Source organism: Sinocyclocheilus grahami, unplaced genomic scaffold, assembly GCF_001515645.1.
Source record: "Sinocyclocheilus grahami isolate Dianchi unplaced genomic scaffold, SAMN03320097.WGS_v1.1 scaffold233.1, whole genome shotgun sequence".
Taxonomy (NCBI): domain Eukaryota; kingdom Metazoa; phylum Chordata; class Actinopteri; order Cypriniformes; family Cyprinidae; genus Sinocyclocheilus; species Sinocyclocheilus grahami.
In genome coordinates this window covers 2,871,985-2,889,170 of record NW_015505412.1, presented here as the reverse complement: position 1 = coordinate 2,889,170, position 17,186 = coordinate 2,871,985, and the positions used below count along the sequence as shown (strand labels likewise).

The following is a 17,186-nucleotide window of genomic DNA, read 5'->3' as shown; positions in this document are numbered from 1 at the left end:
TCACTTTATTGTCTGTGCTCCATCAAAAGATCTCAGTAGGAGCCCAAACACTTCCCGACTAATGATAAAACATCAAGGACAGGATAATGTTTCTGAATGTAGATGCTGGGAGATGCATTGCCTGATGAAAATATTTCAGGGATTTCGTGCACCGTGACCGAATGCAGACGGGTTTTGGAAATGTCATAGTCCCGTGGCTGAAATTGTGCATGCAGGGGACACGGCCAACACAAAGGTCTGAATAGGATGTGGCATGCATAATAGTCAAGCAAACAAGAATTTTCCATGGGCAATTTGCAGGCTGGGTGACTCCTGGCTCGATGTTATGAGCGGCGAGATGTGAATGTGTTTGGACGTGCAATATTTCCATTTGTATGTGAAGGACGGAAATATGAAATTCCAATCACGCTGTGAGAAAATGGACGATACGAGTACTTATCGCGAGCGGGATTGTCCTGACAACACTTGCGAGACGTGTCCTCATAAAACCCATTGGCTCTGTTCCACAGTCTCTCAGCAATGCTGAATGTGTTGAATCTCTGGGTAATGGTCCAGATTTGAGCTGAGCCGGCATGAGTCAGGCCGACCTGCCTTTATTTTGTGTTGTTTATGGTGAAAAATCACACCGAGAGACCTGTTTGCAGGTGAGACCACCTCAATGACTGTGATTCTTATGATGACAGTAACGTTTTACTGATTGAATCAACTCTGATTTTAAAACATATGTACAATTCAGCATGGGAAATGCCAAATTTTTCTACTATATTATATATTTGGTATCCTTTAAGTACTATGAATGAAGGACAATTTGCAGTTATTTGCGTAAATGGAAATTTACCTTCTTAAGACCTTCTTTCTTATTTGGGACACTAAAGAAGATACGCTCACCGGACACTTTATTGCTAGTACTGGGTTGGACCTCCTTTTGCCTTCAGAACTTCACTAATTCTTCATGGCATAGATTCATCAAGGTGCTGAAAGCATTCCTTTCATATTCTGGTTCATATTGACATGATAGAATCACACAGTTACTGCATATTTGTCAGCTGCATATTTTAACAGCTTGTTATCCTGCAGGAAGTAGCCATCACAAGATAAAGGAATGGATATGGTCAGTAACAATACTTAGGTAAGCTATGGCATGAACCACTGATACAAGGCAGGATGGATCCATGCTTTCTTGTTGTTTATGCCTAATTCTGACCCTACCTTCTGATTGTCACAGCAGAAATCAAGACTCATCAGACCAGGCAACCTTTTTTTTCAATCTTCTATTGTTCGATTTTGGTGAGCCCGTGCCAATTGTAGCCTCAGTTTTCTGTTCTTAGCTGACAGGAGTGACACTTGGTATAGTCTTCTGCTCCTCTAGTGTAGTCCATCTGATTCAAGGTTTGATGTTTGTGCTTGATGCTCTTTTGTATACCTCGGTTGTAATGAGTCTGGCATAACCCACAGAACTGCTGCTCACTGGATATTTTCTCTTTTTTGAACCATTCTCTGTAAACCCTAGAAATGGTTGTACATGAAAATCCTAGGATATCAGCAGTTTCTGAAATGCTCAGACCAGCCCACCTGGCACCAACAATCATGCCATAGTCAAAGTCAGCTTTCTTCTCCATTCTGATGCTTGTTTTGAACTTCAGCAGATTCAGCAGATGTCCACATGCCTAAATGCATGGAGTTGCTGCCATGTGATTGCCTGACTAGATAGTTGTGTAGATGGGCAGTTAAACAATTATGAAGTGACCGGTGAGTGTATTTTGAAGAACTGTTTTTCTCGAACAACACTGGACCCCACTGAATTTCATTATCTGGAAAAAAAATGTTTTTGTGCTCCATAGAAGAAAAAGTTTGGAAAGACATGAGAGTGAGTAAAGATACACTGATCACCTGTGTAGGAATAAAGTTAAAACAGAGGTAGAAAATATTACTATTATGAAACATTAAAAAGCTCTCCTTGTGGTCTCGACACTAAAGAAGATACGCTCACCGGACACTTTATTGCTAGTACTGGGTTGGACCTCCTTTTGCCTTCAGAACTTCACTAATTCTTCATGGCATAGATTCATCAAGGTGCTGAAAGCATTCCTTTCATATTCTGGTTCATATTGACATGATAGAATCACACAGTTACTGCATATTTGTCAGCTGCATATTTTAACAGCTTGTTATCCTGCAGGAAGTAGCCATCACAAGATAAAGGAATGGATATGGTCAGTAACAATACTTAGGTAAGCTATGGCATGAACCACTGATACAAGGCAGGATGGATCCATGCTTTCTTGTTGTTTATGCCTAATTCTGACCCTACCTTCTGATTGTCACAGCAGAAATCAAGACTCATCAGACCAGGCAACCTTTTTTTTTCAATCTTCTATTGTTCGATTTTGGTGAGCCCGTGCCAATTGTAGCCTCAGTTTTCTGTTCTTAGCTGACAGGAGTGACACTTGGTATAGTCTTCTGCTCCTCTAGTGTAGTCCATCTGATTCAAGGTTTGATGTTTGTGCTTGATGCTCTTTTGTATACCTCGGTTGTAATGAGTCTGGCATAACCCACAGAACTGCTGCTCACTGGATATTTTCTCTTTTTTGAACCATTCTCTGTAAACCCTAGAAATGGTTGTACATGAAAATCCTAGGATATCAGCAGTTTCTGAAATGCTCAGACCAGCCCACCTGGCACCAACAATCATGCCACAGTCAAAGTCAGCTTTCTTCTCCATTCTGATGCTTGTTTTGAACTTCAGCAGATTCAGCAGATGTCCACATGCCTAAATGCATGGAGTTGCTGCCATGTGATTGCCTGACTAGATAGTTGTGTTGATGGGCAGTTAAACAATTATGAAGTGACCGGTGAGTGTATTTTGAAGAACTGTTTTTCTCGAACAACACTGGACCCCACTGAATTTCATTATCTGGAAAAAAAATGTTTTTGTGCTCCATAGAAGAAAAAGTTTGGAAAGACATGAGAGTGAGTAAAGATACACTGATCACCTGTGTAGGAATAAAGTTAAAACAGAGGTAGAAAATATTACTATTATGAAACATTAAAAAGCTCTCCTTGTGGTCTCCGATCCAGTAAAACATTTGAGTGCATGATAAATTATCTATGCTAATGTATGAAAAGCCTTAAACATATGCAATGGCTCCCTTTATGTGGTGTGTCAATCCTATTGTCAATGTCAAATGTATTATGCTGTCACAGCAGAAATTAAAGCGGTTGAAAGGCTGTCAAATACTGTTAAATATACAGTACATAGTATGCTGTCATACTACGTATTAGCAGTCTTGACAGAAACTTTGGCCTCATATCAAACATTACAGAGTATCTGTAGTCATTCAGAGTCTGAGGCAGTCAAAAACAGATAAGATTGTATTGTCTGAGTCTACATTTGCATTTTAACAAGAGCGAATGTTACATTGGTTTGGCTGAGAGAACATCTCCCAAAGGAGCCTGAATATGGAGGTTAATGCTGGACATGGTCTGTGTCGATACTTATTCTCTCCCAACAGGCCATCGCACAGAACATCAAGTGACTGTAATTGAAACACACAATTCCCACTGGGACAGACGTTGGTTAAAAAGAGCGGTAAATAACAGCACTGCCAACCTAGATGTAGGTGGAACACGTAGGGTGCAGGTTTAAAGGTTTAAACACACACATTAGAGTCTATCAGGGGTGTATGGCAAATGCAAAAATAAAACACCATAACAGCCTGAACTTCAAAGACATCATCTGCTACGAACACGAATATAAATGTAATGTAAGTGAAAAACAGTCATAAATGAGATAAGAAAAATTACTGGAATAAATAAATAATGATTAAGACTAATGATACAATAGCAATACAACTAATAATGCATTGTGATATTATATTACAATATTATTCTAATATTAATATATTAAATGAATATTAAATACCTACTAGTATTATTATGATTGATTTGATATTGATAAGGATGCTGATCTATGAACATATCCTTCTTGTTTGAATCACTTTAAGCATTTCAAATTATAGTCCAGTGACTGGAAATTCAAAACAGGTTAACAGCGCCATTTAAAACTAGAGACAGACAAAAAGCAAACATGCAATTAGCTGGACTAGACTGATTAGCTCCACCAATGAATTAAATGCACTGCCTGAACTACACCTGCAAGCAATATTCCACTGTGAATGCTATACTTACAAAATGCAGAGAGGGTGTTAATATATACACACTAATTAATCTGGATTCCATGATTAGTGGGGGAAATCAATTCTCCTGTGAGCACCAACGTGTATTTAGCTATTTTTGTTCAATTTTAGCATGCTTTAGGTCAACATAAGAAGCCTCAGATTAATTAAAAGCTGTTATTAAGACATCCAAATCTCTACAGCTTTATAAATACTTTCGCTTTGTATATTGTTTTCTGTTAATAAAGAGTAATGAGTCACTGAAGGATTTGCAAGATGTAAACTACATTTACATCAAAGATGAAATAAGACTCAGGGGAAAGTAAGGATAATCAAGGCAAATGTATACAAAATGATACAAAAGAATGGAGCATGAATTCAATGTCAAGGCTGCAGACATTCACAATGACATTGCCAAATCTCCAGATAATTTAAAAAAACATCATTATGATGATAAATGATAAACGCACATGAATTGCATTAAAGAAGTACCTGATCGGGCAAAATCACCTACCTGGAAAACCATTACAACTAGCCTGTATCTTTCTGAAGGAAAAGGACCATGAAGTGAACTGAACATTTACTGGAGAAAGTACTTTGCAATAGCTAGACTGAAGAAAACTACTCTATGTCCTTTCCAGTTAAATGCTCATCCGAAAAGATGTAAGTGACCTAGTTTAAAGAACTGTGACAATTTACTTCTAGGGCCTGTTTACACCTGGTCATTTCATGCGTTTTCGCTGATCGGATATCTATCTGATTTGTTAAAACGTTTCCATTTACACTTGGACCAGAACATAAATGTGTCATTGCAAAATGGATATAAATTCGATCTTCAATTCCTGCACTATATTTAAATGAGTTCACGTCAACAAAATCAAAAGATAAGCGCTGCATTTTATTAATTATCATCAGAACTGGAAAGATAGGTTAGTCACACTACTTTTAATGAAGATGATTGTGTGTTGAGCGTCTGCGTCTTACTTTCAGTTTCATACTTGTCTGCGGCAATGCGTGTTGCATTAGCGCTGCCATATCTGACTATAATGTCATATAGCCTATAACACATGCTCTCACACGTTTATTAATTTAATGTTTTGGGAGGAGTAAAATTTGCATATGTGGTTTCAACAACCAGATGCATTTACACTTGCCCAGTTTCGTCTGGAATGCGGCCCAGACCATGCACCTCCTGAAGTGGGTTGAGCGATCGGATTTATATCCATCTCAAATGAGTTTCGGAGGGCATTTACACCTGGTCTTTTCACTATCGGATAGCTATCCGATCAGAAAAAACGCATGAAGTAACCAGGTGTAAAAAGGCCCCTAGTGACCTAGTGTTTTAGAACTGGCAGAAAGTATTGCTAGGTCTCTGTAGCGGAATATTTGTCAATGTCCAAAAAAGCTTTCAGGTCCATTTAGTTGGGAATGTGCAGGCGAACACTGCTTTAAGTTTCTTTCAACGTTAAAAATGTTAACTGCACCTAGTATGCACACTTTTTTTTTCACTGTATATCTGTGATCTTATATCACAAACAGAGATGAGGGTGAGTCATAGGGTGCCCTTGCAGTGAAAGGAGGTTAAGTGTCTTGCTCAGGGCACAACAGCTAACAAAAGTGGCTCTGGAAGGACTTGGAATTCCAATTCACGGTGCAGATGTTTCCGGACTGAGCCACCCACCACCACTAGAACCTGGATCAATTTGGATTTTAACTCTGTATCTCTTCACCCTGAAAAATACTTATACTTAAATAAAGTCATGGCATAGACATCCCCTGCAGCAGCACAGTTACATCATATTTACCAAAGAGAAGATGTTACTTCCGTCTTTTTCTTGAACTGGAGTTGACTTTAGTTGTATATCACAAAGCTTTTAAACTAGATTTGCAGCCCTAGATGTTCCTTTGTCCAATTTGGACTAGAAAAAAGGAATAAAGGGATATAAAATGGAATGGAGAAAATAGAAACATTTGAGGATAATTCTGATGGTGTATTGTAACATAAAAGGTGGTGTCATTACAAATCAAAGCATATACACTGTAAAATGGATTTGTCATGTAACCTAAAAAAGTTCTAGATGTTGTAACAACTAAATTAACTGATTTTATTCGAGTCAAAAATATTAAATGTGACTGAATTCAACCTGCCTTCATTATGTTACACCCATGAAACTAATTTTTTAAAGGTCAGAGCAGGTAGAAATAGCTCTTTAAGATAACTGTACAGTTTTATTTTGTGCAGTTTATATACAGTATCTCACAGAAGTGACTACACCCCTTACATTTTTGTAAATACTTTATTATGTCTTTTCATGTGACAACACTGAAGAAATTACACTTTGCTACAATGTAAAGTAGTGAGTGTACAGCTTGTATAACAGTGTAAATTTGCTGTCCCCATCAAAATAACTCAACACACAGCCATTAATGTCTAAACCGCTGGCCACAAAAGTGAGTACACCCCTAAGTGAAAATGTCCAAATTGGGCCCAAAGTGTCAATATTTTGTGCGCCCACCATTATTTTCCAGCACTGCCTTAACCCTCTTGGGCATGGAGTTCACCAGAGCTTCACAGGTTGCCACTGGAGTTCTCTTCCACTCCTCCATGACGACATCACAGAGCTGGTGGATGTTAGAGACCTTGCGCTCCTCCATCTTCCGTTTGAGGATGCCCATTCTTGGCCAATCCTTGAGTTATTTTGAGGGGACAGCAAATTTATATTATACAAGCTGTACACTCACTACTTTACATTGTAGCAAAGTGTCATTTCTTCAGTGTTGTCACATGGAAAGATATAATAAAATATTTACAAAAATGTGAGGGGTTTACTCACTTCTGTGAGATACTGCAGATGACTGTTCAAAAGTTTGGGGTCATTATGATTTCTTAAAAATAAATTATTACTTTAATTGAGCAAAGATGCATTAAATTGATCTAAAGTGGTGTTAAAGATAATAATGTTACAAAACATTTATATTTCAAATAAATGCTGTTCTTTTGAACTTTATTTTTTATCAAAGAGTGCTGAAAAAAATATTAAGCAGCACCACAGTTTTCAACACTGATAATAATATGAAATGTTTCTTGAGCAGCAAATCAGCAGATTAGAATGGTTTCTGAAGGATCATGTGACACTGAAGACTGGAGTAATGATGCTGAAAATTCAGCTTTACATCACTTTACATAAATTACACATTATAATATAAAAATATATTCAAATAGAAAAGTTATTTTAAAGTAGTAATATTTCACCACATAACTGCTTTTACTGTATTATATTATATTATATTAACGGCATATGCATTTATGTATTATTTTTTAATGAACTGGTGCAACATTTTGAATAGGTCTTTTTGTAGAGTTTTGTATTTGAGTAAAAGTTTTCTTTTCAGCTAATAACATATGCTTCATGTCTTATCGGACAGAAATAATACCTTGCCTATTTATATATATATATATATATATACATATAATTATTGTTGTTTCAAGTTCCAAAACAAATAAATCCTTTTTTTTCGAGCAAATTACCTGAGTACTATCTGTGCCAGAGGCTTCGGTAACAGGATGGGTTTTCACTCTCAGCATCTCCGCTACAAGCTTATCAGGTTGTGACATGTATCTGTCCCTTTGCAAATTCACATTAGTCTAAAAAAACATTTGATCCGACATCAAAACAGTCCCCTTTGTGAAGGCCATGAATGCAGTAATGGTGTAAATGGAGAAAGCGTTACACTGCTGCCATTGTCGTGGCATGACCAGTGTTTCACTAGGATTACACTACACGCTTTCTGTGATTTTACGAAATGAATGTATCCTACGACCACATCTTCCTGTTCAACTCTTCATGAAAAAACGAATGACAAAACGAAGTAAAAGACTGAGGAGCTATAAGCATTTGCTCAACACAAGTCACTGCTTTACTGTGGCAGTAAATGGAAATGCTCTGTAGCAAAAGCAAAGCTGCCATCCCTCGAGAAGCAGCATTAAAATTAACACTGACAGGCTGTAGAAGTATAGTGTGCCCAGGATTATCAAGCTACAAGAGGTCTTTCCGCTTGTTTCAGTCCTCTGAGGTTGGGCATGCTCGACAATTGCCAGCGTAAATTGATTTAGAAATGCACCAGAAGACAACGATTTTATTTACTGAAAAGCATGAGCGTTTTGAGCCGTACTAAAGAGAAAAAGCAACTCTCAGGGTGACACTACAAATGCATATCATTTCCATTATAATAAGGCTTTTTATGGTTGAAAATAATTTGCCAAGTCCTCATTCACTTATTACACAATGCTTAGGAGATTATAACTAAAAACTGCCACTTATATGAAGCCAGACGGCAATAAATCTCTTTTCTGAGACACCCACTTGGTGCAAATAGACCTAAATTCCTCAAGCCTGTGAAATGAGAGGAAGTAGAGTAATCAGCAGGTGGTGCTTGCTCAGGTAGAGGTGACAGATATTGAACTAGCCTGGAAGTGGAACCGCTTCCAGGCATGAGATGCACACAAACTCTCCCATTTGCAGATGGGACGCTGATGACATCATTCCCAAACACCTGCCTCTGATATCAGCATTATCAGAGGCTAATAACTGCGGCACCGAACGCCTCAATGACGAGCCACCCTCTTCCATCCCTTCAGGCTAATGTCTTCAGCTCAACAGGACAGCCAGTAATAGCTGCAGCTGGCAGTCCGTTAGCGGTCCTGAACACAACCTGCTTTAAACAATAACAACACTTCAATTCTTCTATAGCAAAGCAAAGCTTTGTTAAATCCCAGGCTTCAAGTGCCACTGTCATAGCAATTATTGCCTAAGCTTTGAAAAATCCAGCTGTCAGCCCTTGTTAAGGATTACACATGTGCCCAACACAATGCACTTTGTGTATTAATAAGACAAGTACTATGAAAATCTCTCAGGTGAAGCATATTCAATAAAACAATTAACCCTCTATTGCTTACTTTATGAAAACAATGTTGAAAAAACATTTCTGATTCGCTTGTCTTGCATAAAATGGATCTCATTAGTAAAATCAAACACAATTTTTTTTAAATAATCCGGGATGATGGAAGTTTCCTTTTAGGTATGCTGTGCAACACTTGAAAGAAATTATTCTTTTTATTCATTTATATATTTGTGAATATTTCTGAGAGACTTTTATTCTTTATTCTTTTGTTATACAGATGTCACAGTCCTAAAGATGTTAGAAATAGTAAAGGACAAAGCTAATAAATTTATTATTACATAAAAAAAAAAATGAATTAAATGCTTAAAAGGTTGACACTAAAACAACTAAAATAATAACTGCATTATAGTGAATCCATATCCACTACATTCATATATATGCCACTGTCGTTGCTTCGGGGCAAAAAACATATTTAAACAATTCCTCAAAACATACAAATAATTTATGTGGCTCAAAATGTTTTAAAATAAAGCCTACTCACTAAGAAATATAAATCATATTTTTGAAGGATGAAAAAAAAAAATCAATAAAAATGCTCTAATGAAGGCAGTTTTCCAAAGCAAAAATGTACGTCATCTTTCCTCTACATGGCACATTATGCCAGAAAAATATGTTGTGAGACCAAAAACTTTTTGTTAGTTCATCCTAAATCATCCCTTCATTATTACCCATTTTATTGGCATTAAATGAAGAAAAGCCAGAGGCAGCATCGTGCAATAGAGGGTTAATAAGTTCTGTCTTGAACAAAACATCAAGCTTCTTTGAAAAGCAAATGCACGAGGAACTTGAAACCGTTTAGTCACAACACAACATTACACAGCCAATTGCATGTAGACATCAAGGGCTGGTTATCGAGACACAGATTAAGCCAAGACTTAGACTGAAAACTAACTATTAACAGTGTCATTTTGTCCTAGACCATAGATTTAACCGTCTGGGAAACTCTGCTCTTATGGATTGTTGTTTACAGACGCAGATTAAGTTCAAGTACATACCATATACATAAAGGATGTAATCATCATAGGCTTCTCCCACTAAGTTAGATGCCACACAGCGGTACGTTCCGTTGAAGGACTTGTTAAGGTTTTCGATGAAGAGATCAGTGCCAGTAATCACGGCGTGGGAGGGGAAATCATCATCCACTTTGAGCCAGTTAATTTGATGAGGCCTGTAAAACATCAGAATAATCATTTAGTGCTCAGTGTGAAAATGCTCAGACAGAGGCAGAGAGGAGAAGAAAATGTGCTTTATTCAGGACAACTTTAGCACTGCTGTAAAATCAACACATGATGCGGTCAAAGCTCAGCTGCAAAGTCCTGTTTTAGTTCACATATGAGCTGATTTCTATTATAAAATATGTACTCGTTTTTATTACTGGATTAAATCAATAAATTGTATGTTTGATTTAATCTATCTGTCTGTCTCTGTCTGTCTGTCCATCTATTTGTCTGTCTATAAGAAAGTATAAGAAATCTATAAGAAACAATATATTTTATAAATTGTCTGTGTGTGTGTGTGTGTGTATCTGTAACAAACAAGAGTTTATTTAAAAACTGCCTATGTATCCATCTGTCTGTTAATAAGAGACTATAATAAATCTATAATAAATTATCAGAAACACAAAAAACAAAACAAATACAAAATAAGTGAAATATCAACACCAAACCATGTACATATTTGGATACCTGTCTGTCTATCCAAGTTATTCTTGTTATCATCTGTATTATCTGCCTGATAAAGCAACCAAACAATTTCATATGAAATGAATAAAGTGCCCTGAGGGCCCAGCGTTGGACTCACTGCGGTTTTCCTTTAGCTTTGCATGTCAGCTCGAGATTTTCCCCTTCTCTGGTCAAACCCTCTGGGAATTCCACTACAATCTGCACTTCTGGTTTATCTGTGCATTGGACACAACAAAAACACAAACACACTAATTTCCAGTTGCACTGCAGGACGTGGATTCAGCTTGGACCCCTTATTGTATCCATCTAATTATCATTCTAAGGCCATATACCTGCCTCTCAGTCTGATTAGAAAACATCCCGGCAGGTTTGGACATCATTTGTGCATTCACATTGATACATTCATGTGTATTATGTATTCATGCTTAATACAAAGACCTGTACAACGAAGGCGGCAGATCTTAGCTGCTCTTCTGAGCTTCACTTTTCACGTTACACTATATTAAGTCAACCCAGTGAGCCTACAAGTGTGTGAACATGACACTGCGAAAAGCGTGTGAGGAATTCTGACACTGCTATGAATTTAAACAGTCAATTTAACAGTACTGTAAAATGTTTTTTCTTCTTCTCTTTTATCTATGTTAGTCAAAATGTCAAGCTGTTACAGTTGAGCTGATCCCTCCTGCCTTTTCTTCTCAAAGGTCACCCTGAGCAGTAAGCTATCTGAATAAATTAATATTCTGCCAAGATTACAAAAGGGTAGGTTAACCTTTCCAGGACATCCCGTGCAACAAAAAAGAGTGCGGCAAACGCTCTTAATCAATGCATTATTTGGCGGACAGCATTTCATGCTTACGCATAACAAGAAAGGGTCTGTTTTAATTAAAGCAAATGCCTAGACCTCGGCCGGTTTAAAAGGAATAGTTCACCCCAAAATTGAATTTCCATCATTATTTACTCACTTGATTTCTTTTGCTCTAAAACCATGTGACTATTTCTTCTGTAGAACAACTAAAAATGGATCTTCTCTAATTTATAGTGATCACTGACACATAAACGTTAAAAAAGCACCATTAGAAAAATCCATATGATTCATGCACTTTATTCCACATCTTCTGAATCCACATAATATCTTTGGGAGACATTTAACCTCTTATTCGCATAATCATCCCCTCCAGTGAGCTGTAAACACCGACCGGATCACTAAGTCACAGAGTTGAACTCTGACTCATGAACAAATCGTTCAGTCTGAAAGATGAAAGAATGATTCATTGAAAAGAATCGGCTCACTGAAAAATGATTTGCTCACTGATCTGAACTCAGTTATCAGGTTATAGCTCACTAGAGGGGAGGATTATCGATGAATAAAAACAAATTTCAGTGTGTTCCTCACATAAAGCTATCATATGTCTCAAAATTATATTTTGTACGAGTGTATGAGTTATACAGACTACTTTAATGCTGTTCATTTTTGGAGCTTAGCTGTGTGGTCACTATAAACTGTCATTTATGAGAACAGCTGCATGGAGATGCTTAAAAATGTGAACTATAGACTTTAGTCAGACTAGTGACATTTAATTTTTGACAGGAATGAAAACGAGGCTGTGAGGGACTGAAATACAGTGTGTTCAATGGATTGTACTGTTGTTTAACAACATACCGATTGTTCAGCTGACGGAACATATTTCTGAAAAAAACTTTCAACAGACAAAAAAAAAAATACAGTCTAGTACCTTAATACAGTGTGTGCCATTGTAAAGAGTGTAAGTCTATCCCTCACAGCCTCGTTTTCAATCGTGTTAAATTGACTACTGACTATTGACTATTCACTCATGTTAATTTCTTTAGAAACGGTCTAATTGTGGAAAATAATTCATTTTGTGTTCCACAAACAAAAACAAATGTAACAATCATTTCAATCATTTCATTTTTTGGTGAACTACCAGTTGCACTGCAGGACGTGGATTCAGCTTGGACCCCTTATTGTATCCATCTAATTATCATTCTAAGGCCATATACCTGCCTCTCAGTCTGATTAGAAAACATCCCGGCAGGTTTGGACATCATTTGTGCATTCACATTGATACATTCATGTGTATTATGTATTCATGCTTAATACAAAGACCTGTACAACGAAGGCGGCAGATCTTAGCTGCTCTTCTGAGCTTCACTTTTCACGTTACACTATATTAAGTCAACCCAGTGAGCCTACAAGTGTGTGAACATGACACTGCGAAAAGCGTGTGAGGAATTCTGACACTGCTATGAATTTAAACAGTCAATTTAACAGTACTGTAAAATGTTTTTTCTTCTTCTCTTTTATCTATGTTAGTCAAAATGTCAAGCTGTTACAGTTGAGCTGATCCCTCCTGCCTTTTCTTCTCAAAGGTCACCCTGAGCAGTAAGCTATCTGAATAAATTAATATTCTGCCAAGATTACAAAAGGGTAGGTTAACCTTTCCAGGACATCCCGTGCAACAAAAAAGAGTGCGGCAAACGCTCTTAATCAATGCATTATTTGGCGGACAGCATTTCATGCTTACGCATAACAAGAAAGGGTCTGTTTTAATTAAAGCAAATGCCTAGACCTCGGCCGGTTTAAAAGGAATAGTTCACCCCAAAATTGAATTTCCATCATTATTTACTCACTTGATTTCTTTTGCTCTAAAACCATGTGACTATTTCTTCTGTAGAACAACTAAAAATGGATCTTCTCTAATTTATAGTGATCACTGACACATAAACGTTAAAAAAGCACCATTAGAAAAATCCATATGATTCATGCACTTTATTCCACATCTTCTGAATCCACATAATATCTTTGGGAGACATTTAACCTCTTATTCGCATAATCATCCCCTCCAGTGAGCTGTAAACACCGACCGGATCACTAAGTCACAGAGTTGAACTCTGACTCATGAACAAATCGTTCAGTCTGAAAGATGAAAGAATGATTCATTGAAAAGAATCGGCTCACTGAAAAATGATTTGCTCACTGATCTGAACTCAGTTATCAGGTTATAGCTCACTAGAGGGGAGGATTATCGATGAATAAAAACAAATTTCAGTGTGTTCCTCACATAAAGCTATCATATGTCTCAAAATTATATTTTGTACGAGTGTATGAGTTATACAGACTACTTTAATGCTGTTCATTTTTGGAGCTTAGCTGTGTGGTCACTATAAACTGTCATTTATGAGAACAGCTGCATGGAGATGCTTAAAAATGTGAACTATAGACTTTAGTCAGACTAGTGACATTTAATTTTTGACAGGAATGAAAACGAGGCTGTGAGGGACTGAAATACAGTGTGTTCAATGGATTGTACTGTTGTTTAACAACATACCGATTGTTCAGCTGACGGAACATATTTCTGAAAAAAACTTTCAACAGACAAAAAAAAAAAATACAGTCTAGTACCTTAATACAGTGTGTGCCATTGTAAAGAGTGTAAGTCTATCCCTCACAGCCTCGTTTTCAATCGTGTTAAATTGACTACTGACTATTGACTATTCACTCATGTTAATTTCTTTAGAAACGGTTTCCACTAATTGTGGAAAATAATTCATTTTGTGTTCCACAAACAAAAACAAATGTAACAATCATTTCAATCATTTCATTTTTTGGTGAACTATTCCTGTAAAGCTAAATCCTAGCCTTCATTCCTGTTCATTTCCTAATAAACAGTCTAATTGTGTAACAAATGGTTCTTTCTTTCATTACAATGCCAGTCAAATTGACAGGTGGGAAGATTAAACCGAGGCTATTGTAGAGCTGAAAGTTTTCTCCTCATCTTAAGATGACTCACACTGCACTTCCAGGTATTTCTGGGCCTGGAAGTCCTTCACGGCTGGGTGGTCAATGATGCAGATGACGGCCACTCCATCGTCCTCCTTGGAGACGGTGAGCCTGAGCCGGCTGGTGACAGTGAACATCCTGTCGTATAACTCCTCGATAGTCGCCTCACCTGGGAACGGCCGCAAGAGTGACATGTCAGTCATAACAAGCGAGCTCTCTCCATCCCGGTCTGCTCATAATAACACTGTGCCACCAAGAGAGGGAGGAGGGTCACGAGGAATGATACCGTCACCTCCAGACAAATTTCACATTCATTTATTGTGGGAGACAGGTCTTTTGAGTGCACACCGAGCACTCATGCTTAATACAGCGTGCGTAGGGCACATTCTGTGTGTGACGTCCAAAATCACAACAGGATATAAAACACAGGGTTGCATGACAGTTTGTTCACCATGTGAAAATTAAATGCTTTTTATTTGGGGTTTGCCACATTTATTTATTTATAGATGACATGAGCTAGACAACAGTTACTCGTGCTGGTCCTAGGTGGTTTAAACTGGTCTCCAAGCAAACCATCAAACCAGTTCAGGCTAGTTTAAGCTGCTTTTTTCAAAAGGTGTTTGAGTCCCAAGATCTCATGGCAGTTCATAACCATTTCACGCTCTGTATGAATTCATACAAATTACCCACCAATGTCATTTGTATGTTTTCAAACAATCTGCTTACACTTCAGTGACAGTTATGTTTAGGGGTGACCTTCATGCTTGCTGTAATTTGATATGTTTAGTAGAAAACAACAGCACAAAAGCTCTATGACAGAAAAAGATATTTCAGTTGAGTCTTATTTATATGATACAGTACTATAAATTCAAATATCTCAAAATGTCCTTTCAAAAAGTCAAGGTAATTTCTGATACTGTTGGTGTTTTTGTGCACCTGCTTCAGTACTCTTTTGGTGGGAAAATGTCTTTATCTGCACTACTAAGGCATTCACAAGCTGCAGGTGTTGATCTTAATAAAGAGCTTTTTAATCGCTGGCAAATGATAGGATGCATTTGCAGGTTTGGCTTCAGTTGATTGTAGGTAAATATTCCATTTCATCCAGTGCTCATTTTGTCCTCTTGTGTTTTAAAATATTCCTTTTACTGTTTTAATAAATGTGAAACTGCTTCAGATGATTCAGTGTGTGAGCGAACTCTCTAAAACATGATTTGATTGTTCAAATATTAATAGGGAAAATGTAACAGTGCTACCTTGCTACTTCAAAATATAGCTTTGATACTGATAATGAGCGATGCTACCATCTTGCTACTGAGAAATGTAGTTCAACTAACTGCTTAGCTGTTTGTAAAGAGTGTTGTTGCTGTTAAACTAAAACTAAAAAAAACTGTATAAATAAGGTTAAATTACTTTACACCTGAAATAAGTTTAAGTACTTAAATGACTAAACTGAAATAAAAAAGCTAAACAGAAAAACTAACATCAAGCACATAACAAAATGACTAAAATTAAAATAAAAGCTAAAAATATAAAAATAAATGCTAATTCAAAATGTCAATATTACTATAAGAGTATATAAATAATACTAAAATAACATTGCTGCTATAAGCACTGATTTAATATAACATTATTACCTCTTTGTGATGTAATGGACATGTGACCATGATGAATTCATATGAAGCAGCTCAGAGGTCAGTAGCTGCCTGTAGGGTTACTGCCCATCATGTTAGCCCTCATCCTAAGACAATTTCTAAACTCAAGGGCATTGAGCTAATTGCAGCACAAAGTATGACGGTTTACTTGGACCTAATGAAGTGGGAAATAATTACAGCTCGGCACTGACCTATAGCTCATCTCCCTTCTCTTCTATCAGCGCATACTAAGACACTGTTACAAAAAATACATCAGTTACTGTACACCAAAGACACTTTAAAGCACAAAGAACTTTCAATAAGGGTCATACGAATTTTGTAATTGAATAATTGTAAAAAAAAAAAAAAAAAAATTAATTTTAGATATTATATATATATATACATATATATACACATATTTAAAAACTCAATTATTAATTAGAATTATGATCATTATTGTCATGCCCATGGACTGTCAGTGTGTTTGATTTGCTCCCCATGTGCTCCCCGTGACCCAGTTTCTCCCGTGTCTGATTGTGTTCATTTGATTCACCTGTGTTCCCCTGATTATCCTCGTTTAGTTCCAGTTACTTAAAGTCCCCATGAAATCAAAATTAAAGTTTTTTGGGTGTTAGTATCAGTATGTTAGTCTTAAGGTTATCTATAAGGCAGTGTACTCCAAAACAGAGACAAAATTCGCATTTCGAAGATATAAGCATACAAAGCTTGTAGTTCGTCACTTCTGCCAAAACGGCTCAACGATTTTTTTGACGTCACATCGTACTTCAGCTTCTCATCAAACTTTCTGTCCAATCAAATGCTCTCTAGAATCCGAAGCACCCGCCCCCTACACTATAAAATAGACGCTGAAGCCACGGCTGAAATCGGTCACTTGTCCACAGAATTAGTATTTTCTGTACAGTGAATGGCACGTAGT

General features: G+C 37.1%; 1 protein-coding gene across 1 annotated transcript in view; it reads right to left on the bottom strand.

Moving 5' to 3' along the window:
- LOC107597572 (cell adhesion molecule 1-like) overlaps positions 1-17,186 on the bottom strand; it is a 185,449-nt gene that overhangs the window by 26,444 nt on the left and 141,819 nt on the right. The window contains exons 4-6 of the mRNA XM_016288703.1: positions 14,629-14,847; positions 10,938-11,034; positions 10,133-10,305 (exon numbers count right to left, since the gene is read on the bottom strand). Of these exons, the coding sequence (XP_016144189.1) occupies positions 10,133-10,305; positions 10,938-11,034; positions 14,629-14,847 (489 nt within the window). The remainder of the gene's footprint in view (positions 1-10,132; positions 10,306-10,937; positions 11,035-14,628; positions 14,848-17,186) is intronic.